Genomic DNA, 24,468 nt, shown 5'->3' with positions numbered 1-24,468 from the left:
AAATTCCTGTCGGAGTATCTTCCTCAAAATATTTACATATCTGTTGGAAAAATAGATTTGAAAAATTACATGTCCAGCCCTATATCCAGGAAGTGCTCATCTTGCACAGCCTGGACAAGACCCGACTCTGTACTGTACTAACAAAGCATACTAGATCTTGATGGTTACAAAAACATCTGGTGATCTTTTTTCTTTATTCAATACATTTTACTTTGCCTTTGTTGCAGCTTTCTGGGCCTTCAAAACCTTTACCACAATCTTCTGCTCCTCGATCAGGAACGCTCGCACCACCCTGAAAAAAATAATAATAATGTTGGTTGAACGTGCAAGTTTTTAGAAATACAGTGCATATCACAGAAGTAGTTAAGGCTTAAATAGTACCTTTGAGAGCTAACCAGATATGATTATATTGATGTAGATAAAATTGGGCAGACATTGTTAAGTGCACAAAGTTTGCAGACTAATTTATTTAGATAATGAAACCTTTTGTACTGTCAAAATGCAAAGATTAATAGATTCCAACCCCCCCCCCCTCAAATAATTAGAATTAAAACAACAACATTTAGTCACTGATGTAAAGATTGTTAGGAACAAAATTTAACCAATTCTTTCAAGACCAATGTACAGGTATCCCTCAATATATACGAATAACAGAACAAAAAAGGGTTCGGCCCCCAAAGACAAAAATTCCCTAAAACCTTGAAATGGGTTCACGAGCAAGAAAAAAAACCCACTCGACTAATGATAAATAGTACACAACTCCTTTAATTCACTACCTAACACAATGATGAAAATGAGCTAAAACCGTCATGGAAAAGCTAAATCAAAGTTTAACACAGGCGCCATTTGTATAAAAGCTGGCTGTGTTATACATGGCCGCCCTCAAGGCACTACAACCCAGTCTGGCCAGGGATGCTCCCCCTCCTGATTCGTAGAATGGCTATCATATCCCGCTCACACACAAAGAAATGTTTATTCCTTATAATTTAGACACTATGATAGTTATTTTGTACCTTTATTTTATACATTATGTAAATAGAATTGTGTGTGCATGTTGCTGACTGAAAATAAGAGAAACCAAGTTCAGCTTTGCAAAAAATACAAATTGAATTTTAACCTTAACTTCCCCAAGCCCAACCAGCTCATTTAATACAAAGAAATATTCAGTCTCGAAAAAATTTTTGGGCACATTCTGATGTAGGATTGTGTGAATGTAAATTAATATTAAAGAAAATTAGAAGATTGTTTATATACATGAAATTACGTGTTGAAAAATAATCATAACTTCTACCTCAGTCTTGTAGGGAGAGGGCCAAGGGGATGTGACCTTCCCCTGCCGACTTCCAGGGATGCGTTTAGTTTAATTTTTTGCCGGGCCCCAAATTCGTATAAGCGGGGGGGAGCTTTAGTAGCCCGAAAAAGAGTGACAATTTACGAAATTTGTAAGCGAGAGATACCTGTACTCTCCTGACATTCTTTAGGTGCGATTTATCTTTAACTCTATGGCTGCAATTCACACATGTGCACAAATACGCTCAAGTGAAATTTTAAAGCATATCTGCATAATTCTTATCAAGGGGTTTAAAAATCTTGGTTAATATAAAACTTGCTGCTAACTGAAGCAGATTGATGGATGGAGTCTCATAAGAAACCAATACAAATCCATATAATTTAAACTTACCTCTCACGGACACACTTATGGCAGAGATTACCTCCATAAGCACGAGCCACTCTCTTAACACGCTTTGACAAGCGATGGAGCTCGTGAGGTCGGGCAACAACAATACCAGGTAGCCTCGTCTTGCAATCTCCACATGCTGGAGCCTTACCGGGTTTCTTCTTATAGTGATATACCAGGCGACCACCAGGAGTCTTCACACTACAAAGGAATATTCATTATGAAAGTCTTACAAAACCTTTATGACCACCTTGTAACAGAGGCTAAATAATTTTGTTACTAGAAAATTGGGTCTAGTGAACGATTCTTTTACCAAGTTTAATAAGAAAAAATCCTGTACATCTCAATGGGAAAGAGTAACAATTCATTTTATGCAACAATGAGAAACTGAAGACAAGTACTGTACTAAAATAGAATTGTCTTATGCATTTTTTCTTGCTATAAATGAATATGACTTTTACTTCCTTGGGAAATGCATACTTATGGAGATATTACTCATTTAACACAAGCAATGACAATCTAAAAAAAAAAGGGGGGGGATGGGGCAGAGCTTTGAAAACCCTACCTAACCGTTCAAACCAATATTACCAATTTTATGTAATGGCTACACAAAAACTTCAACAGTAAGACTGGTTTCACACACAATCAAACATGGTTACACTCTGTGGATGTAACCAAGATACAACACTGACGGATTTAAGTTTGCTGAAAATCTCTTCCTCCATCATCAGTTAAATTAGGTAAGTTTTTTTTATAGTACTGTACAGCATTAGGATATTCCTTGGTTAGGTTAGGTTAGGTTTTCAAACGTTTGGTGGACTTTTAACCCTGAAGTTCCCACGGCAATAGCTAATGGTCATATATTCGATTATAACAGGATAAAATATACAAGAAAAACATGTATTTTATTAATCAAATTGCCATTGTGCCATAATAAGAATCTTTACCTAATTCGGTACACTGTAATATTTTGTAACCCAGAAAAGATTGTACCCAGACCTAGACAGTTGTAGTCCTAAAAACACTAAAATATATATTGTGACAAAATTAAACAGGTTAGGAAGGAAGCATGTAGATGTAAGAATTATTTCACCTTTAAATAATAACTGTTGTATGAGGTAGGGAAATGTTTAAGGTCTCAACGTGTGATCGAGTTTATAAATATGAAACTTTACATATACTACACTTAGGTTATTATATATTACTCAAAAGATACAATACTTAAATAAAAAAATCCATACTTACATTTTCCTCCTGTTACTGGTGGTGTTGTAGGAGAGACGCCTACGATAAGTTAACCTCACCATTTTTATCTGGAAATCACAATTACCTTTTTATTATAACAGATTTAACCACTAAATACTTATTGGCAGTAATGGAGGAATACTTTACCACACATATATCAAACACAGTTAATGTTATAATCACGATGAACTAAGATAAAGTAACACATATTCTTCCCGTACATGGAGGCTTTAATGGTGGCCTGGGAAAGAGACCAGGCTGACCAACCTCACTAAACCTTAACTATTATACGGGGTAACATTTATTATTTTATTTCTACTTGTATCAATTAAATGCTATAACGAGTTGCAGGTAATTAAGACCGTATTTTCTTTATTTATCATGAATAATAATAAAATATCAACCTTTGTCTTTAGTTATGCTTATAATTTCTACATATTAATATTAATAATTTGTTAGTGAGTATTTAATTTATAAATTACACTTGACTGTATTCTTTCTTAATATATATATAGCATTTCAAAACTAACTGAAAATACTGATTTGTTTTAAAATATTGTAATTTAAGTCCATGTAAGAACCTTCTGGAGACGTCAACTTCAGTAACAATTCCTATTATTGATTCCCGTCAATGTTATTAATTTAGTACAATAGGTATTTTAATATTTGCTTAACACTAAAATTCAATGTTCTTGTCTCTATATAATCATTTTCACTATACCCATAAACATCGGGAAATATTGCTTCAGTTTTTTTTTATTATTCAGCTAATTGTAAATATATGGGTTGAAAACTATCATTATTCATTAACTTTTTAACTGAGAAAACTAACAGGTATCCTGGTTCATATATCACATGAACCTTTATAATATTTTATTAATTACTTGTATCTGCCTATAGGCCTATACCTGTGGACAACAATCTGGTGCTGGAGGGAGACTTAACAATTTATATCTTCCATGAGACAGAGGTCATGTATCACCCCCGTCCCTGTGGGTGTAAAGGGCAGAGGACCTGTCTGGTGTGTGAGGAGGATCATGAAGCTGTCAACACCTACAACAGTTGGGTTAATGAGGAACAGAGGGTAAATATATCATCCTGTGACCATTAGAGAACCCGGTCTGACTAATTACCCAAATGTAGCCGGAATGAAGTCAAATAATGGTCCTAGATGAATAAATCAGACTGCTAATCACTTCTCGACTAGTATTTGGTGTCACAAAGTCACAAAAAATTGGTAAACTTAATTTAATCTGAGTTGTGTTAGGTTAGGTTAGGTTAGATTTGAATAGAGTAGATTAGGTTAGGTTAGGTACATGCACTTGATCTATTAACTCAGATTAAAGTAAGTTTTCCAATTTTTTTGTGACTTTCTAACACCAAATACTAGTCGAAATTAACAGTCTAGAACAACTACATTGGAGACCCCTAAATTTCACCTTGTCTGGTAGATAGATGGATATTATGTTGCAAACTCATCATACGAGTTCATATTAGTTCAGAATGTGCATTATACACTGTAGGTATACAGTGGCAGACAGTAATTCTATTCAGCACGATAAAATCAGAGAAAACTATACCACAGAACAAGTACTGTCAGTATTGGAAAAAACTAAAAAACCTAACCTGACCTAACCTAACCCACCTAACCTAACCCCACCCCACCCCAACCCTAGTGCATAAGAAACTTAGCTTAAGTAAGAGATATCGGAGGATAGAGTAATGTGACTTGACTGAGGAAGTGGCTGTTTCTTACCATAGTACCATGCAGATGAAACAAAAACACAGTGAGCCCTAGAAATGACAATGGCTGCTGCTTCATTGTCCAAAATGCGTTGAATAAGGCAGCAGCCAGCCAAAGTACAGTCTTGTTCAAGATTCTTCGAACACTGCTGGAGACAGCTGGCAACTCGAGGCCGTTTGTTTACTTTAGTACGCAGTATAATACAATGCAAAACAACAAAGCTCGACCATTAATTTAGCAACGGGGAACTAAGTAACCAATCACCGATGACCTTTTAAATTCTTTCATAATTTTTACTACGTACTATAGTAAACATAAGAACATAGGAACATAAGAAAATAAGGAGTCTGCAATAGGCCGGTTGGCCTGTGCATGGCAGCTCCTGTCGAGAGTTACTACCACTCTCTATCATCCATGAATCTATCCAGCCTCCTTTTGAAACTTTCCAGAGTTCCCGCACTTTCTACAAAGTTGCTAAGCTTGTTCCACTCGTCCACCACCCTATTTGTGAACCAGTTTCTTCCTATCTCCCTCCTAAACAAATGGCCTTGAGTTGCCAGCTGTCTCCAGAAGTCTTTGAAGAATCTTGAACAAGACTGTACATCTATCTCAAACAGACGCCATCTTCCAACTGGCCACAATTGCTGATTAGCACACGGGTATTACGTCAGATCAACACACGCTGATTGGCCAAATATTATACTTTACTTTTTTTTACTTTTACTCGAAAACTATAAATTTCCGACAAACATTATCGAATAAATTTTCTTTTCTTTTTTTCTCTCTCTGTATTCAGTTGCCTGGTTTTATTTTCTAAATCTTTACTGTTTAGTGTTCTCTTTTTATTATTTTGCCCCACATTTTTCCTCTACTGCCCACATTGAACCACCAATATTGTTGGTAATTGGGGAGGTCTTATCGGTTAAAATGCTCAAAAAGTATAAATTTGCGCTGGAAATGTAATAGAATACGTATATAATTTTTTTTTTTTTTCTTTCTCCCTGTATAAATAGAAATATTCAATTCTGTGTTCGACCTAAAACTTCTCTTTACCTCTATTTTTGTTAATACGTAGTTTCCATGCACAACAGAAATATGGCTAGGTATATTTACAGGTACACGACAACTGGCTCACGGTGAAGTAAATGCCAAATGCTGCCAGTCACAGTCAAAAATAGTTCTCTTGTTGTTTGCTGGTAATGGATGATTAGCTAATCAGAGCGCACTCACGGTAAAATAGCATTAGTAGGAACTTAGCCGGTCACGGCAAAATATCCTCTGCTCCCCCAAAATCAGTAATCCTGAAGCTGATGGCTAACACCAGAAGATGTTCAATTTTATTCAAATTTTCCACAGATGTTCTTTGGATGATAGTAAGTAATAAAAATGACACTGCACAGAACCTAATAGAACCTGACCTAACCAACCAAAGAACCCTACCTAATCTTACCTATTGAACAGAAAGTATTTACTGTACTTTGATATCTGGTACCAATAAAAGCAACTTTCTTGCAGTGGCATGACATAATTTTACTTTTTTTGTAAACGAGAGTACGCTCGGACCGAGTGCAGACGACAACACGCATTGATGCAACAGATTTTTCAGCTGAATATTTATGGTAAATAATTTCTTTGCATACAAAGGAGGGAGAGACATCATTTTAGTGTCTTATGATCAGTTTTACACTATCTTTTACTCCACAGTATCCTTCATCCTTCATTCCTTGCCCATTACAGGTGATTTATGGTCATTGATAGAGAAAAACTACAAAAAAAAATAAAATAAAAATGGATACTTATAATTAACTTAAACTAGTTGCTGTATCACTTTTATTATTTACTATCATCCAAACAACATCTTTGGAAAAACTTAATGAAATCGAGCAACTTCTTCTGGTGTTAGCCATCTACAACAGTTTTACCAAATTTCCTCCAACACACTAATCTACGGCCGGAAGATCTAAGCTATGATTCTGCCATGGCATCTTTCTTTATGTACGTCATTGGTTCCTTTCACACTTTTTTTTTTAATACCCTGTACTGTAGTGGAGATGATTAGTACTCGTATTTGTATATTTTGCTCTGAAACAGATACTGTATATCAACTGATCTTCTTTGTATGTTTTACAATACTGACATAAGTGACATGCATTATTTTTTACTGGCCAGGAGTGCTCCTATGTGTATTGCCCAATGTGTGACCTCGCCTGGCCAGGCTGGGAGACGGACAGCTGGAAAGTTCACCCACATCATCAGGGAGAACCCATCAGGTAAATTGTATGATCAGTTAATTTCTTTTCACCATTCCAGGAATAAATATTGTTAAAACTCAAAATAATGGCATAATACAGTATTCTGAACTGTAATACAGTATACTGTATATAGTTAGGGAAATTTAACTAGGTAATGTACTGGTACATTGTTATATTTGGTGTTGTCAGACACAAGGAAGTTATAACAGTGCCAGTATTGGAAATCTGTTTTGTACATTGCTACAGCTGAAACCAATTACTGTATAGGTTAGCCATCTCCTTTACAATCAACTTATTAGTCAACAATTTCCACACATAGTTGTAGTGTTGCAGAAGATGCATGACTACTTACACTGCTGTCATGTCCTGAGCTTCTCCAAGATGTTGTCACTGTTAATGTCACTTAATATTTTTTTTAGATTCCCTGGAACTAAAATTGTATTAGACTTCATATCTGAGGAAGAAGAAAGGGAACTTCTAACTCACATTGATGAAGTTCCGTGGGATCCTTCTCAGAGTGGTCGACGGAAACAGGTAGAAAGCTGTTTTGGTTTATAAGTAATAACAGATTTATGAACTTTGTAATGAAGTGGTACATAAGTTATCATAACACTTATCACATTATTTAATGAAAACAGTTATTAGAATTGAATAGGTTAATACTAAATAATTTTGTTTTCTTTACTTGTTTGCTCATAATCCTTGCTCATAATCCTTGCTCATAATTAACTTGTAGAATACTGTAATGGTGTATTATGCTCTTAACTGAACATCTGAATATCTTTTATTGAGGAACAATGTTATATGTAGCTAGAGTACTGTGTACTTTTTATCTTAGCTCCCACAGCCAGAATTATATGCTTATGTAATTGTTCTGCTTGTGTTTTTTAATTGGGGTTCTCTCTTTGTTGGTCTCCAAGTACTGTACTGTAATATCATGTGAACCACTTTGCTAATTTCTGTGCCCGTAAGCTTTAAATCACCATTATATACATTCTCTTAGTAATATAGACTGTCTTTATTACTGTATATAAACACGTTAGTAATAATTCTTCAAAAGTTTATTTCGATGTCAAGTTGTCAGTCCGTTCCATCTGTTGGGAGAGTCCCGGCAACTAGACTAGGTATTGTGTTGTTTATTTCGATCTGTGCCATGACAGTGAAGAACTGCCATCTCATGGTTGAATATAAAATCTGAGCCAGAAACTCCAAGGGTTTGGTACAGGTTGTACCTCTCTAGTCCGGCAACCTCGGGACCTGACCGGTGCCGGACCATGGAAATTCACCCTTTTCCTGGACAGGTAGTGACTTGCGCTTATGTTAGCACCACTTTCACTGCTTCGTGGTCTCTTTGAAGACATATTGAAGGGTTAAATGTCATACAGTAGCTTCTCAAATTTCGCGAGTTTTTAGTTCAACGTTTTTTATTTGGACACACAAAAAAAAACACTACATAATTTAAAATTTTGACGACGGAAACTCGAATTTCGACGGGTTTGAGTGGTCCACCAACGTTTAGGCGTGCACAATCGTGTAAACAGCGTCATTTCTCACATGTACAAAAGATTCATTATTGTTTATTGCTGAATGTATTTTTTATTGAATTAATGTTTGTGTGCAAAGTGAACAATACAATTCATTAATAATACGTAGAATATTAAAACACACAAGGAAATGAGACAGCATTGTTTTCGTTGATTACAAAACCAGTGACTGAGTGGTTCTACATATAAAACAAGAAAATAAGACCCTGGTTGTAGCTGTAGTAAAATTAATGTAAAAATTAATATGGTTGTTTTAAGTAATGTTATTTAATGTTAATAAATGGAACAATATAAGTAGCTAACCATTAATGTTAAAGAACAAAAGTGAGATCGTGTATGTAAGTGCGCACATGTGAAAACATATCGTCATTACTCTACATAAGAATATGAAAGCAACACTTATTTATTGAAGGGTTAAATGTTGTACTCTGTATAGACAAACAGAGAGAGAGAGCCGAACTACCAGATGTAAACAAACCTTAATTTCCCGCGGCTTTGTTGTTGTTGTTTTTTTACGGGGATTAGCCCACCCGGGCACAGGTCACTGACCCACATTGGAGCCTGAGGGGCGAAAATGTAATACTCCTGTAATAATAATAATAATTCAGATAAGTGAAAAAAAAAAAAGAAAAAAAAAGCTGCCTATCTACGTATTGGGCAAACCAAAATCGTTCCGGACCACAGAATGCCGGACTAGAGAGGTACAACCTGTCGTTTGTTCCAAAGGCTCAGGGGGCGAAGGAAATCTACGGCAACTGTACAGTATTTTCACATTTACTAAATGTACAGTACAGTACAATAAATGTAACTGTAATCACTTTTTTAAGTGTTAACATTGCTTTAAAACTTTATTCTTGGCTGCTTGTGTCCTAGTACAATAATGTACACTATTGCACATTAAAAATTGAACCGAAAAACAGCAGCGAGTGAAAGAAAAGAACAATCTTGTACAATGGCAGCAGAATATGATCTTAGATTGCGAGCCTGCAGCCTAAAGTTACCCAAGCAGTTTGCCCACCCATGTGCCTGATACATGGGGCCGAATCAGAGCATGATGCAATATTTCAGAGCTCCTGGAAAACTTGTTCCCAAGCCCAGAACATATATATATATATATATATATATATATATATATATATATATATATATATATATATATATATATATATATATATATATATATATATATATATATATATATATATATATATATATATATATATATATATATATATATATATATATACAAGTGGCCTCGTTACTTGAATAAAATCCAATTTCCAGAAGGTCGTTCGTTAACCGAAATGTTCGTTAACCGAAACCATTGTTTCAATGGGTTTTTGGGTAATTGGTTCCAGCTCACCGAAAATTTCCTAAATTCAACAAAAATGGTAGAAACGTTCACTTACTTTGAGGTGTGTATGTAGAAGGCTCCTGGATGATGATGATGATGATGGGATTTAGAATGAGGGTGGAGGAGAAGGAAGAAGAGAAGGCATTGGGGTGGAAGAGAAGTCACCCCATGGTGCCATTTCACCCATAAAATTTTAGCTCTCTGGTTTAATTCAAGATTATTTTCTTTAAATCAACGTTGCACTGCATTATATATTGTCAATATATAAAATATATTTCAAAATGACCAATAATTTGCTTGGAAACACAGAAAAAAAGCATTTAGTTGAAGAGAGTCTCAAGCAAGATGTTACCTCCAGTGAAAACAGAGAGAGACTGGCGCCTGTTTGCTGTGTTAAGAGGCTGGATGCCGCGCATTAAACTAGTCACTTTACCTTCAATTTTGTTCAATAATTGTTAAAATGACTAAAAAATTGAATATTAAACTTTTAAAATTATTGAATAGTATAAACTTCTTGATATTTACAAAAATAGTAAGGAATTTAAGCCCTAGAACTGATTAATGTATTGGCGGACTGATACTAAAGCTGGTTGCCCGGTCAGTGCAAGCGAAAACATGTTGAGGTCGGTTCGTAAGAAGTTCGTTAAGCGAATTTTTTTTCGTTAACCGAATTGAAGATCCTTATGGAAGGCAGTTCGTTAATCGAAATTACGTTAACCGAGGTGTTCGTTAGAGGGGTCACTGTATATATGTATATATATATATATATATATATATATATATATATATATATATATATATATATATATATATATATATATATATATATATATATATATACATACATACATACATACATACATACATACATACATACATACATACATACATACATACATACATACATACATACATACATACATACATACATACATACATACATACATACATACATACATACATACATACATACATACATACATATATACATACATACATACATACATACATACATACATACATACATACATACATACATACATACATACATACACATACATACACACATACATACATACATACATACATACATACATATATATATATATATATATATATATATATATATATATATATATACATACAGTATTACCCCGCTTTACACGGTTTCACTTTCCGTACCTTGCCAGAACTGGACTTTCACTTTCCGGCGGTGTCTACTCATATACGCGTGAAGTATAATTTTTTTTAGCCCATAAAATTCATACAAATTACTGCCAGAATATAATTTACATTGCTGGAATTCTTACAATATGATGATCATTTAGAATATAAACATCATGGATTTTGCATTAGACATACAAATTTTAGATCTAATGTAATAATTTGGTTTACACAAAGCAAGTATTTTATCTTTTGTGCAAAATATATGAAGTTTACATTCAAAATATTCCCTGACCTGCAAGGAATCCAGAAATGTTAATTATATTATCCTAACTTTAGTCTGAGGTATTATTTATTACTAAACATTAAAATCTAGTGTTTCACCCAATCATTTCTCAGAGAGGTAGGAGCCAGTGAGCTGGGAAGAGGGGGGGGGGGGATTTGAGTCCATTATTTGAATGGACATTAACCTGGCGACTGTATTTCTCTTAAATATTAATTGTGTGAGCATACCATCATAAAATTTAGATGTTATTTTTACTAGAACATAGGTATTGTGTCGGAAAAAGTGGAGTTTGGGGGTCGGGCCAGTCTCTATTGGAATTAATCCCATATGTTCTGTTGTTCACTTTACGCAGTTTTCACTTTCCGCGGTACCCTGTGGGTTCAATTGACCGCGTAAATCGGGGTACTACTGTTTATATATATATATACACACACACAATGTTTTTTCTTTTTTCAGAATTATGGGCCAAAATGTAATTTCAAGAAGCGACGTGTGAGGACAGAGACCTTCTCTGGTTATCCATCATTCACCAAATTTATCCAAGACCGCTTTAATAAAGTTAATGTTCTTAAAGGTTTCCAGACTGTCGAACAATGTTCTCTTGATTACTCATTAGAAAAAGGTGCTTCTATTGACCCTCATATTGATGACTGTTGGATATGGGGTGAAAGAATTCCTACTTTGAGTTTATTAATTGGCTCCACTCTTACAATGAGGAAATTTGAGGGACCAAGAACTAAGTATAATCTGATTGATACAGAAGGTTATCCTGCTGTTATGAGAGAGGATGGTATTGTCAAGGAAGAAAAAGAAATTGAAATGGAATTCAGAGAATCTTATCAAAAAAGAAATGAAAGTAAGAAACCAAAGGAAAATCTGCTAAAAGATATTGAAGGTGAGAAGAATGCTACTCCATCTTATTCAAGGGATGGTAAGCCATATGTACTGCGATTACCCATGCCACAGCGCTCGCTCTTGGTTCTTTATGGCCCTGCCAGGTATAACTGGGAGCATGGAATATTACGAGAAGACATTCCATCGCGAAGAGTTTGCATCACTTACCGAGAACTCACCCCAACCTATCTTGAATATGGATCAAAAGCAGAAGTGGGTGCAGAAATATTAAAAGCCAGCAAAAGCTTCTGGGATCATAGGCAGCATTATGGGTTAGATATTTGATACAAATCTTTTAATGCTACATGTGATATTTAAATTGGTGGTGTTTTCCTGTAAATAGAAATTTTGCTTGTTTTTTTATATTGATTAAATAATAATGTTTTTTATTATATAATAATGTTTAAATTGTTTGCTGTTTCCTGATATAGAATTTATGCCGATTCTTATCGACAGGACATTTATTTTTCTCTCCCTCAATTTCATAATGCACTTAGTATCTTCTTTCCTTCAGCTCTTCTAGTATTCAGTTCATCTTCCATTTGTACACATACCTGTGGGCATCCGCAGGATGTCTTCCAAGGGGTGCAAGACAGTAAAACTACATCTGACAGGTCAGTTTATTTAAAACAGGTATACTGTATACATAAACAATATGAAAGTGAGATCGTTTTTTTTTAGTTCTGTATGATTAGCAATATCACTAATCACTGTCATCACCAAGTTATTAATCATTAACAAAAATAAATAATTTTATATTGATCCTAAAAGTCTAGGGATGACCAATGCTAGCTGTCTGTCGTGATGAAGACTTGCTCAGAACATAAGCAGTGTACTTTCAATGGTTAAATAAATACTGCAGGCGGCACTTAGCTCTAAAACGATCAATCTCATCTTCAGTGAAGGCATTATTTCTATCTAACACCTTCTATTGATGCATGCTCTTGCATGCACAATCGAGACAAGTGTTCAGTTGACATTGTCTCAGTGTGCTAAATGACCGCTCTACTCAACAAGTGGAGGCTGGAAGTGTCAAGATCAGTAGGGCTTCTCAAATATCAGGAAACATCACACTGCTTCAGAAGATCTGTCAGTGATGCACCGGAATCACATGCAGTGTTCTTCTGGGAATGTTGACGCTGTATTCACATTTCAAACCAGGACTGCAACTCCTCAGTAAAACATTGATGTTGTAGATTTCATTTAACTGTAAATTACTTAAGAACTTGTTAAGGTGGTCCTTATTATCCGTGGTTAATTGAGACCGGAAAAACGCCTCTGATAACGAATCACTTTTAAGCGGATAATTAATCCTGTAAGAAATAATGGAAATGGATCAAATTAGGACCACAACTTAGTACACAACCCTCAACAAAATTTATATGATATCTTTTAACAATTATTTACCTTAGAAATATTTGTTAAACATTTGATAGCACTATTTTAAGAAATTATTTAACTTTATAACTTATCTAACGTCCTTAAAGTTCATTGGCATTGGTGTGTTAAGACAACGTAGGTGGTGTCAGCGACTCGGTGGTGCACACTTACTTCAGTGGTTCATTGAGACAAAATACTTATTGTAATGTTCTAAAAATAAATGATTTTAACATAAAAAATATTTTTATTTTCTTAGCTTCAAAGGTTGAGATGTTTGGCTTGATTAGATTGATGGAGGTGGGAGTTGGGGGGATGTAGAATTAGTTGGATGATGAAGCAGAAACAGCACTGGATGGATTGGCCACTCCCACTCTTCTTTCATCTAATCACTTCTAATTCTACAATTTTACAATAGCTAGTGTGCTTCCCTTTGAAGGCTGCACCACCCTGTGTGGGTTGGGAACTCATGGCTACAAAAATGATCAAATGATTCACCACAACATGCACGAAGAGAAACAACAAAGGCAGAAGTAAACACAACACCGCATTGCTCTGGACAAAACAAAGCGGGAGACTGGCGCAGGGACACCTGTGTGCATGCATGACGCCAGGAAGGTGAAATGTCAAAGGCTGAAGCTAAAAGTCCGTAGATTTCATCGGGAGTTTTAAATCCATAAATTTTATCCTGAGTTTTTAAGTGTAATCCATTTAAATGCCGGGACTTTTTAAGTGGATAGTCACAAAAAGTTGACCACTTAACTGTATTACAACAATTTACAAGGTACCATACACAGTTGCACTATTCTTTTAGTATAATTTATTTGATCTAAAATCAAGATTACAGTTGTTAATATCTATTACATGATTTCTGAAAATTAACTGGAGTTCAGTTACTCAGGTTAGAAAATTTTCATCTTAGATTGTATACTATATAAATATATATACTATATACACCCCTCGTCCACGCTCTCCACTCTCGCATCCCTCCACCATACCCACATCCCTCCTCCATACCCACACCCTCATCCATACCCACACACCCCTCTCCATACCCACACCCCTCCTCCATACCCACACCCCTCCTCTTCATACCCACACCCCCCTCCATACCCACACCCCTCCTCTATACCCACACACCCTCCATACCCACACCCCACATCCCTCCTCCATACTAACACTTCCTACATACCCACCCTCATACCCCACACCCCTCCCTTCATACCCACACCCTCCATACCCACACCCTCCATACCCCATACCCTCCCTTACCCCACTCCCACATCCCTCCTCCATACCAACACCCCCTCCATACCCACAACCATCCTCCATACCCACACCTTTCCTCCATACCCACACCCCTTCTCCATACCCACACGCCTTCTCCATACCCACACTCTTCCTCCATACCCACACCCCTCCTCCATACCCCACATCCCTTCTCCATACACACACCTCTCCTCCATACCCACACTCCACACCCTCCTCCATACCCACATCCCTCCTCCATACCCACACCCTTTCCTCCATACCCACACCCCTCCTCCATACCCACACTCTTCCCTCCATACCCCACCCCCTCCCCCTCCCTCCACATCCCTCCTCCCATACCCACCCCTCCCTCCATACCCACACCCCTCCTCCATACCCCACTCCACACCCACCCTCCATACCCACACCCACACCCCTCCTCCATACCCACACTCCCACACTCCTCCATATCACCTCACACCCCTCCTCCATACCCACACTCCCCACCCCTCCCTTCCCCACACTCCACACCTCCTCCCTTTTACTTTCCTTCTTCCCTTCCTCCCCACCCCTCCTCCATACCCACACTCCACATCCCTCCTCCATACCCACACTCTTCCTCCATACCCCACCCTTCTAAATACCCACATCCCTCCTCCATACCCACACCCCACCTCGATATCCACATCCCTCCTCCACCCACACCCCTCCTCCATACCCACCCCTCCTCCATACACCCCTCCATACCCTTCACCCTCCTCTCCTCCATACCCACACCCCTTCTCCATACCCCACACCTCCTCCAGACCCACACTCCTCAGCCCTCCTCCATACCCACACCCCTCCTCTTCTCCAGACCCACACTCCTCAGCCCTCCTCCATACCCACACCCCTCCTCTTCTCCAGACCCACACTCCTCAGCCCTCCTCCATACCCACATCCCTCCTCCCTATAGCATACCTGGTTGTGCCTAGCTATATATTATATACGTCCATCAGTTCCTTACTTGAATGTGATTGGTGGACTAAAATATCTACTCACCAAATTACAGCCAATAGGAGAAAAGAGCAGCCAGTCAGCACAACACCCCAACTTATGTTTTCCTGTTGGATATTATTCTGCATTCCGTTTTTAAGTATGCGATAATACTGGAAATGTGATGATGGGCGATGTAGTTGCATCTCCCAGCGCTCTAAATAACACAAAAACAACTGCCCCCAGAGACCATACAGGGTTGGCACTCTCAGGGAACCTCCCAGGTGCGGCAGGGAACCTCCTAGAAGTGGCCGGGGCCCTTGGGACGCACCCAGGGGCAGCAGAGGCCCCAGGGACCCACCAAGAGGCAGCTGGTGACCTGGGTCTCAACCAGGTACGGTGGTGCCCCCTGCGACCCTCCCAGGTGCGTCGGGGCCCCTTCCACGGGCGGCTGGGACTCATTGGACCCTCCCAGGGACGGCGGCGCCCCCTGGAATCCTCTCATGGATAGAGGAAGCCCCAGGAACCCTCCCAGAAGCGGCGAGGATACTAAGGGCGTTCCCAAGGGCAGTGGAGGCCTGCGATGCCTTCCCAAGTGTGACAACACCCCTAGGAACCCTTCCAGGGTAGGCGGGACCCGCTGAGACCCATACAGGGAGGGCAGTGAGCCCTGAGACCCTCCAGGGGCAGTGGGGCCCCTTGGGACACTAAAGGGGCTGCACGTCCAGGGGCCCTATAGCACTCCTGGTCGTGCCTAGGTATATATTTTATACGTCCATCAGTTCCTTAAATGTGATTGGTGGACTAAAATATCTACCCACCAAATTACAGCCAATAGGAGAAGAGAGCAGTCAGTCAGCACAACACCCCAACTTATGTTTTCCTGTTGGATATTATTCTCCATTCCGTTTTTAAGTATGCGATAATACTGGAAATGTGATGATGGGCGATGTAGTTGCATCTCCCAGCGTTATAAATAACACAAAAACAAGTTCCCCCAGAGACCATACAGGGCTGGCGCTCTCGGGGAACCTCCAAGGTGCGGCAGGGAACATCCAAGTAGTGGCTGGGGCCATTGGGACCCACCCAAGGGCAGCAGAGGCCCCATGGACCCATCTCAGAGGCAGCTGGTGACCTGGTTCTCACCCAGGTAAGGTGGTGCCCCTTACGACCCTCCCAGGTGCATCGGGGACCCTTCCAAGGGCGGCTTGGACTCATTGGACCCTCCCAGGGACGGCAGCGCCCCCTGAAATAATCACATGGATTGCGGGGACCCCAGGAACCCTCATAGGGGCGGCAGGGCCCCTTCAACCCTCCCAGAAGCGGCGAGGGTACTAAGGATACTCCCAGTGGCGGTGGAGGCCCGCAGTTCCTTTCCAGGTGTGACAGCGCCCCTAGGGACCCTCCCAGGGTCGGCGGGACCCGCTAAGACACGCCTAGGGATGGGAGGGGGCCCTGGGACCACCTAGGGGTGATGAGGGCCCTTGGGACATATCAGGGGCCGCACTTCAAGGGGCCCTATAGCATACCTGGTCGTGCCTTGGTACATATTTTATATGTCCATCAGTTCCTTAAATGTGATTGGTGGACTAAAATATCTACCCACCAAATTTCAGCCAATAGGAGAAGAGAGCAGTCAGTCAGCACAACACCCCAACTTATGTTTTCCTGTTGGATATTATTCTCCATTCCGTTTTTAAGTATGCGATAATACTGGAAATGTGATGATGGGCGATGTAGTTGCATCTCCCAACGCTCTAAATAACAGAAAAACAACTGCCCCCAGAGACCATACAGGGCTGACGCTCTTAGGGAACCACCCACGTGCGACAGGGAACCTCCTAGAAGTGGCCGGAGCCACTTGGGACCCGCCTAGGGGCAGTAGAGGCCCGAGGGACCCACCCAGAGGCAGCCAGGGACCTTGGTCTTATCCAGATAAGGTGGTGCCCCCTGGGACCCTCCAAGTGCGTCGGTGACCCTTCCAAAGGTGGCTGGGACTCATTGGACCCTCCCATGGACGGCGGCCCCCACTGGAATCATCGCATGGATTGCGGGGGCCCCAGGAAACCTCATAGGGGCGGCAGGGCCCCTGCAACATCTCCGAGAAGCGACGATTGTACTAAGGACCCTCCCAGGGGCGGTGGAGGCCCGCAGTACCTTTCCAGGTGTGACAGCGCCCCTAGGGACCCTCCTAGGGTAGGCGGGACCCACTGAGACACTCCCAGGGACGAGAGGGGGCCCTGGGACCCTCCAGGAGCAGTGGGGCTCCTTGGGACACTACAGGGGCTGCACGTCCAGGGGCCCTATAGCATACCTTGTTGTGCCTAGGTATATATTTTATACGTCCATCAGTTCCTTAAATGTGATTGGTGGACTAAAATATCTACCCACCAAATTACAGCCAATAGGAGAAGAGAGCAGTCAGTCAGCACAACTTTTAACTTATGTTTTCCTGTTGTTGGATATTGTTCTCCATTCCGTTTTAAGTATGCGATGTACTGGAAGTGCATTGATGGGTGATATTTGCATCTCCCAACGCTCTAAGCGAAAACAGCACTTTAGAGACCATACAGGGCTGGCGGCTCTTAGGAACCACCCGTGCGACGAGCAGCCTCCTGGAGTGGCCCGACCGCGGGACTGCCTGAGAGCGGCGAGGGCGCAGGACCCACACCCAGAGGCAGCCAGGGACCTTGGTCTTATCCAGATAAGGTGGTGCCCCCTGGGACCCTCCAGGTGCGTCGGTGACCCTTCCAAAGGTGGCTGGGACTCATTGGACCCTCCCATGGACGGCGGCCCCCACTGGAATCTTCGCATGGATTGCGGGGGCCCCAGGAAACCTCATAGGGGCGGCAGGGCCCTTGCAACACTTCCGAGAAGCGACGATTGTACTAAGGACCCTCCCAGGGGCGATGGAGTCCTGCAGTACCTTTCCAGGTGTGACAGCGCCCCTAGGGACCCTCCTTGGGTAGGCGGGACCCACTGAGACACTCCCAGGGACAAGAGGGGGCGCTGGAACCCTCCAGGAGCAGTGGGGCCCCTTGGGACACTACTGGGGCTGCACGTCCAGGGGCCCTATAGCATACCTGGTTGTGCCTAGGTATATATTTTATACGTTCATCAGTTCCTTAAATGTGATTGGTGGACTAAAATATCTACCCACCAAATTACAGCCAATAGGAGAAGAGAGCAGTCAGTCAGCACAACACCCCAACTTATGTTTTCCTGTTGGATATTATTCTCCATTCCGTTGTTAAGTATGCGATAATACTGGAAATGTGATGATGGGCGATGTAGTTGCATCTCCCAACGCTCTAAATAACAGAAAAACAACTGCCCCCAGAGACCATACAGGGCTGACGCTCTTAGGGAACCACCCACGTGCGACAGGGAACCTCCTAGAAGTGGCCGGAGCCACTTGGGACCCGCCTAGGGGCAGTAGAGGCCCGAGGGACCCACCCAGAGGCAGCCAGGGACCTTGGTCTTATCCAGATAAGGTGGTGCCCCCTGGGACCCTCCAAGTGCGTCGGTGACCCTTCCAAAGGTGGCTGGGACTCATTGGACCCTCCCATGGACGGCGGCCCCCACTGGAATCATCGCATGGATTGCGGGGGCCCCAGGAAACCTCATAGGGGCGGCAGGGCCCCTGCAACATCTCCGAGAAGCGACGATTGTAGTAAGGACCCTCCCAGGGGCGGTGGAGGCCCGCAGTACCTTTCCAGGTGTGACAGCGCCCCTAGGGACCCTCCTAGGGTAGGCGGGACCCACTGAGACACTCCCAGGGACGAGAGGGGGCCCTGAGACCCTCCAGGAGCAGTGGGGCTCCTTGGGACACTACAGGGGCTGCACGTCCAGGGGCCCTATAGCATACCTTGTTGTGCCTTGGTATATATTTTATACGTCCATCAGTTCCTTAAATGTGATTGGTGGACTAAAATATCTACCCACCATATTACAGCCAATAGGAGAAGAGAGCAGTCAGTCAGCACAACACCCCAACTTATGTTTTCCTGTTGGATATTATTCTCCATTCCGTTTTTAAGTATGCGATAATACTGGAAATGTGATGATGGGCGATGTAGTTGCATCTCCCAGCGTTATAAATAACACAAAAACAAGTTCCCCCAGAGACCATACAGGGCTGGCGCTCTCGGGGAACCTCCAAGGTGTGGCAGGGAACATCCAAGTAGTGGCTGGGGCCATTGGGACCCACCCAAGGGCAGCAGAGGCCCCATGGACCCATCCCAGAGGCAGCTGGTGACCTGGTTCTCACCCAGGTAAGGTGGTGCCCCCTGCGACCCTCCCAGGTGCATCGGGGACCCTTCCAGGGGCGGCTTGGACTCATTGGACCCTCCTAGGGACGGCAGCGCCCCCTGAAATCATCACATGGATTGCGGGGACCCTAGGAACCCTCATAGGGGCGGCAGGGCCCCTGCTACCCTCCCAGAAGCGGCGAGGGTACTAAGGATCCTGCCAGTGGCGGTGGAGGCCCGCAGTTCCTTTCCAGGTGTGACAGCGCCCCTAGGGACCCTCCCAGGGTCGGCGGGACCCGCTAAGACACGCCTAGGGACGGGAGGGGGCCCTGGGACCACCTAGGGGTGATGAGGGCCATTGGGACATATCAGGGGCCGCACTTCAAGGGGCCCTATAGCATACCTGGTCGTGCCTTGGTACATATTTTATACGTCCATCAGTTCCTTAAATGTGATTGGTGGACTAAAATATCTACCCACCAAATTTCAGCCAATAGGAGAAGAGAGCAGTCAGTCAGCACAACACCCCAACTTATGTTTTCCTGTTGGATATTATTCTCCATTCCGTTTTTAAGTATGCGATAATACTGGAAATGTGATGATGGGCGATGTATTTGCATCTCCCAGCATTATAAATAACACAAAAACAAGTTCCCCCAGAGACCATACAGGGCTGGCGCTCTCAGGGAACCTCCAAGGTGCGGCAGGGAACATCCAAGTAGTGGTTGGGGCCATTGGGACCCACCCAGAGGCAGCAGAGGCCCCATGGACCCAATCCCAGAGGCAGCTGGTGACCTGGTTCTCACCCAGGTAAGGTGGTGCCCCCTGCGACCCTCCCAGGTGCATCGGGGACCCTTCCAAGGGCGGCTTGGACTCATTGGACCCTCCCAGGGACGGCAGCGCCCCCAGAAATCATCACATGGATTGCGGGGGCCCCAGGAACCCTCATAGGGGCGGCAGAGCCCCTGCAACCCTCCCAGAAGCGGCGAGGGTACTAAGGATACTCCCAGGGGCGGTGGAGGCCCACAGTACCTTTCCAGGTGTGACCGCGCCCCTAGGGACCCTCCCAGGGTAGGCGGGACCCGCTAAGACACTCCCAGGGACGGGAGGGGGCCCTGGGACAACCTAGGGGTGGTGGGGGCCCTTGGGACATTCCAGGGGCCCTATAGCATACCTGGTTGTGCCTTGGTACATATTTTATACGTCCATCAGTTCCTTAAATGTGATTGGTGGACTAAAATATCTACCCACCAAATTACAGCCAATAGGAAAAGAGAGCAGTCAGTCAGCACAACACCCCAACTTATGTTTTCCTGTTGGATATTATTCTCCATTCCGTTTTTAAGTATGCGATAATACTGGAAATGTGATGATGGGCGATGTAGTTGCATCTCCCAGCGCTCTAAATAACAGAAAAACAACTGCCCCCAGAGACCATATAGGGCTGACGCTCTTAGGGAACCACCCACGTGCGACCGGGAACGTCCTAGGAGTGGCCAGGGCCACTTGGGACCCACCCAGGGGCAGCAGAGGCCCCATGGACCCACCCAGAGGCAGCCAGGGACGTTGGTCCTATCCAGATAAGGTGATGCCCCCTGGGACCCTCCAGGTGCGTCGGTGACCCTTCCAAAGGCGGCTGGGACTCATTGGACCCTCCCATGGACGGCGGCCCCCCCTGGAATCATTGCATGGATTGCGGGGGCCCCAGGAACCCTCATAGGGGCGGCAGGGCCTCTGCAACCCTCCCAGAAGCGACGATTGTACTAAGGACCCTCCCAGGGGCGGTGTAGGCCCGCAGTACCTTTCCAGGTGTGACAGTGCCCCTGGGGACCCTCCTTGGGTAGGCGGGACCCACTGAGACACTCCTAGGGACGAGAGGGGGCCCTAGGACCCTCCAGGAGCAGTGGGGCCCCTTGGCACACTACAGGGGCTGCACGTCCAGGGGCTCTATAGCATACCTGGTTGTGCCTAGGTATATATTTTATACGTCCATCAGTTCCTTAAATGTGATTGGTGGACTAAAATATCTACCCACCAAATTACAGCCAATAGGAGAAGAGAGCAGTCAGTCAGCACAACACCCCAACTTATGTTTTCCTGTTGGATATATCAGCCCTGTTTTAAGCATGTTATAATACTGAATGGACATACACATCTCCCAGTTAAGAAACACAAAACGTCTCAGAGACTATACAGGCTGAGCCTGGGAACCTCCACAGTGGCAGGGAACATCCAAGGAGGGCTGGGGGCCATTGGACCCCACCCAAGGGCAGCAGAGGCCCCATGGACCCATCCCAGAGGCAGCTGGTGACCTGGTTCTCACCAGGCAAGGTGGTGCCTCTGCGACCCTCCCCAGGTGCATCGGGACCCTTCCACAAGGCCAATTCATTGGACCCTCCAGGATGCAGCGCCCCGAATCATCACATGGGATTGCATTGGTGAAACCCCTGAGAAGTGTGGCAGGCTCCCTGCTACCTCCCCAGAAGTGCGAGGGTACCATGACCCCTCCCGGTAATGTGGAGGCCCACAGTACCTTTCCAGGTGTGACCGCGCCCCTAGGGACCCTCCCAGGGTCGGCGGGACCCGCTAAGACACTCCCAGGAACGGGAGGGGGCCCTGGGACCACCTAGGGGTGGTGGGGGCCCTTGGGACATTCCAGGGGCCCTATAGCATACCTGGTTGTGCCTTGGTACATATTTTATACGTCCATCAGTTCCTTAAATGTGATTGGTGGACTAAAATATCTACCCACTAAATTACAGCCAATAGGAGAAGAGAGCAGTCAGTCAGCACAACACCCCAACTTATGTTTTCCTGTTGGATATTATTCTCCATTCCGTTTTTAAGTATGCGATAATACTGGAAATGTGATGATGGGCGATGTAGTTGCATCTCCCAACGCTCTAAATAACAGAAAAACAACTGCCCCCAGAGACCATACAGGGCTGACGCTCTTAGGGAACCACCCACGTGCGACAGGGAACCTCCTAGGAGTGGCCGGAGCCACTTGGGACCCGCCTAGGGGCAGCAGAGGCCCCATGGACCCACCCAGAGGCAGCCAGGGACCTTGGTCTTATCCAAAATAAGGTGGTGCCCCCTGGGACCCTCCAGGTGCGTCGGTGACCCTTCCAAAGGTGGCTGGGACTCATTGGACCCTCCCATGGACGGCGGCCCCCACTGGAATCATCGCATGGATTGCAGGGGCCCCAGGAAACCTCATAGGGGCGGCAGGGCCCTTGCAACACCTCCGAGAAGCGACGATTGTACTAAGGACCCTCCCAGGGGCGGTGGAGGCCCGCAGTACCTTTCCAGGTGTGACAGCGCCCCTAGGGACCCTCCTTGGGTAGGCGGGACCCACTGAGACACTCCTAGGGACGAGAGGGGGCCCTAGGACCCTCCAGGAGCAGTGGGGCCCCTTGGCACACTACAGGGGCTGCACGTCCAGGGGCTCTATAGCATACCTGGTTGTGCCTAGGTATATATTTTATACGTCCATCAGTTCCTTAAATGTGATTGGTGGACTAAAATATCTACCCACCAAATTACAGCCAATAGGAGAAGAGAGCAGTCAGTCAGCACAACACCCCAACTTATGTTTTCCTGTTGGATATTATTCTCCATTCCGTTGTTAAGTATGCGATAATACTGGAAATGTGATGATGGGCGATGTAGTTGCATCTCCCAACGCTCTAAATAACAGAAAAACAACTGCCCCCAGAGACCATACAGGGCTGGCGCTCTCAGGGAACCTCCAAGGTGCGGCAGGGAATATCCAAATAGTGGCTGGGGCCATTGGGACCCACCCAGGGGCAGCAGAGGCCCCATGGACCCATCCCAGAGGCAGCTGGTGACCTGGTTCTCACCCAGGTAAGGTGGTGCCCCCTGCGACCCTCCCATGTGCATCGGGGACCCTTCCAAGGGCGGCTTGGACTCATTGGACCCTCCCAGGGACGGCAGCGCCCCCTGAAATCATCACATGGATTGCGGGGGCCCGAGGAACCTTCATAGGGGCGGCAGGGCCCCTGCAACCCTCCCAGAAGCGGCGAGGGTACTAAGGATACTCCCAGGGGCGGTGGAGGCCCACAGTACCTTTCCAGGTGCGACCGCGCCCCTAGGGAGCCTCCCAGGGTCGGCGGGACCCGCTAAGACACGGCTAGGGACGGGAGGGGGCCCTGGGACCACCTAGGGGTGGTGAGGGCCCTTGGGACATTCCAGTGGCCGCACTTCAAGGGGCCCTATAGCATACCTGGTCGTGCCTTGGTACATATTTTATATGTCAATCAGGTCCTTAAATGTGATTGGTGGACTAAAATATCTACCCACCAAATTACAGCCAATAGGAGAAGAGAGCAGTCAGTCAGCACAACACCCCAACTTATGTTTTCCTGTTGGATATTATTCTCCATTCCGTTTTTAAGTATGCGATAATACTGGAAATGTGATGATGGGCGATG

At 43.8% G+C, this 24,468-nt stretch overlaps 3 protein-coding genes across 4 annotated transcripts; 2 read left to right on the top strand and 1 right to left on the bottom strand.

The window, feature by feature from the left end:
* Positions 1-185: 185 nt before the first annotated feature.
* LOC121870843 (60S ribosomal protein L34-like) lies at positions 186-3,210 on the bottom strand. Its single transcript, XM_042372812.1, has 4 exons — positions 3,145-3,210; positions 2,924-2,991; positions 1,682-1,879; positions 186-292 (listed from the first exon to the last, which is right to left on the bottom strand). Exons 2-4 carry the CDS (start codon positions 2,983-2,985, stop codon positions 208-210), a joined length of 345 nt encoding a protein of 114 aa, XP_042228746.1. The 5' UTR covers positions 2,986-2,991; positions 3,145-3,210; the 3' UTR covers positions 186-207.
* Positions 3,211-3,494: 284 nt separating this feature from the next.
* On the top strand, positions 3,495-13,780 carry LOC121870841 (alpha-ketoglutarate-dependent dioxygenase alkB homolog 4-like). 2 transcript variants are annotated; one of them, XM_042372810.1, is made up of 5 exons: positions 3,495-3,577; positions 3,892-4,007; positions 6,837-6,937; positions 7,339-7,453; positions 11,724-13,780. In XM_042372810.1, the coding sequence occupies exons 2-5, from the start codon at positions 3,897-3,899 to the stop codon at positions 12,444-12,446; spliced, it is 1,050 nt and encodes a 349-aa protein (XP_042228744.1). In that variant the 5' UTR covers positions 3,495-3,577; positions 3,892-3,896; the 3' UTR covers positions 12,447-13,780. The 2 variants fall into 2 exon arrangements, with proteins under 2 accessions (XP_042228744.1, XP_042228745.1); XM_042372811.1 differs by having other exon boundaries at positions 3,511-3,577; positions 3,888-4,007.
* Positions 13,781-15,951: 2,171 nt separating this feature from the next.
* Positions 15,952-23,881, top strand: LOC121870840 (collagen alpha-1(III) chain-like; the record flags this gene model as incomplete). Its single annotated transcript, XM_042372809.1, has 11 exons — positions 15,952-16,158; positions 16,766-16,914; positions 17,551-17,736; positions 18,252-18,698; positions 19,105-19,282; positions 19,890-20,038; positions 20,675-20,824; positions 21,446-21,623; positions 22,234-22,586; positions 23,126-23,357; positions 23,733-23,881. Coding segments are annotated over exons 1-11 (2,378 nt in total), but the record flags the coding sequence as incomplete, so codon positions are not given.
* Positions 23,882-24,468: the final 587 nt, after the last annotated feature.

The sequence above is a fragment of the Homarus americanus genome, unplaced genomic scaffold (assembly GCF_018991925.1).
Source record: "Homarus americanus isolate GMGI-L3 unplaced genomic scaffold, GMGI_Hamer_2.0 scaffold3901, whole genome shotgun sequence".
In the NCBI taxonomy this organism is placed as follows: Eukaryota; Metazoa; Arthropoda; class Malacostraca; order Decapoda; family Nephropidae; genus Homarus; species Homarus americanus.
Note: the sequence above shows the minus strand (reverse complement) of the source record. Positions and strands in the feature narration are given on the sequence as shown.

What these genes read in the sequence shown, in the direction of transcription:
- LOC121870841 (XM_042372810.1), top strand. Translation starts at nt 3,897, where the DNA reads ATGTATCACCCCCGTCCCTGTGGGTGTAAAGGGCAGAGGACCTGTCTG. An exon ending in CATCAGGGAGAACCCATCAG is followed by an intron (nt 6,938 to 7,338) that starts GTAAATTGTATG and finishes TATTTTTTTTAG; the next exon opens with ATTCCCTGGAACTAAAATTG. An exon ending in AGAGTGGTCGACGGAAACAG is followed by an intron (nt 7,454 to 11,723) that starts GTAGAAAGCTGT and finishes TTCTTTTTTCAG; the next exon opens with AATTATGGGCCAAAATGTAA.
- LOC121870843 (XM_042372812.1), bottom strand. Translation starts at nt 2,985, where the DNA reads ATGGTGAGGTTAACTTATCGTAGGCGTCTCTCCTACAACACCACCAGT. An exon ending in ACCAGTAACAGGAGGAAAAT is followed by an intron (nt 1,880 to 2,923) that starts GTAAGTATGGAT and finishes ATTCCTTTGTAG; the next exon opens with TGTGAAGACTCCTGGTGGTC. An exon ending in CATAAGTGTGTCCGTGAGAG is followed by an intron (nt 293 to 1,681) that starts GTAAGTTTAAAT and finishes TATTTTTTTCAG; the next exon opens with GGTGGTGCGAGCGTTCCTGA.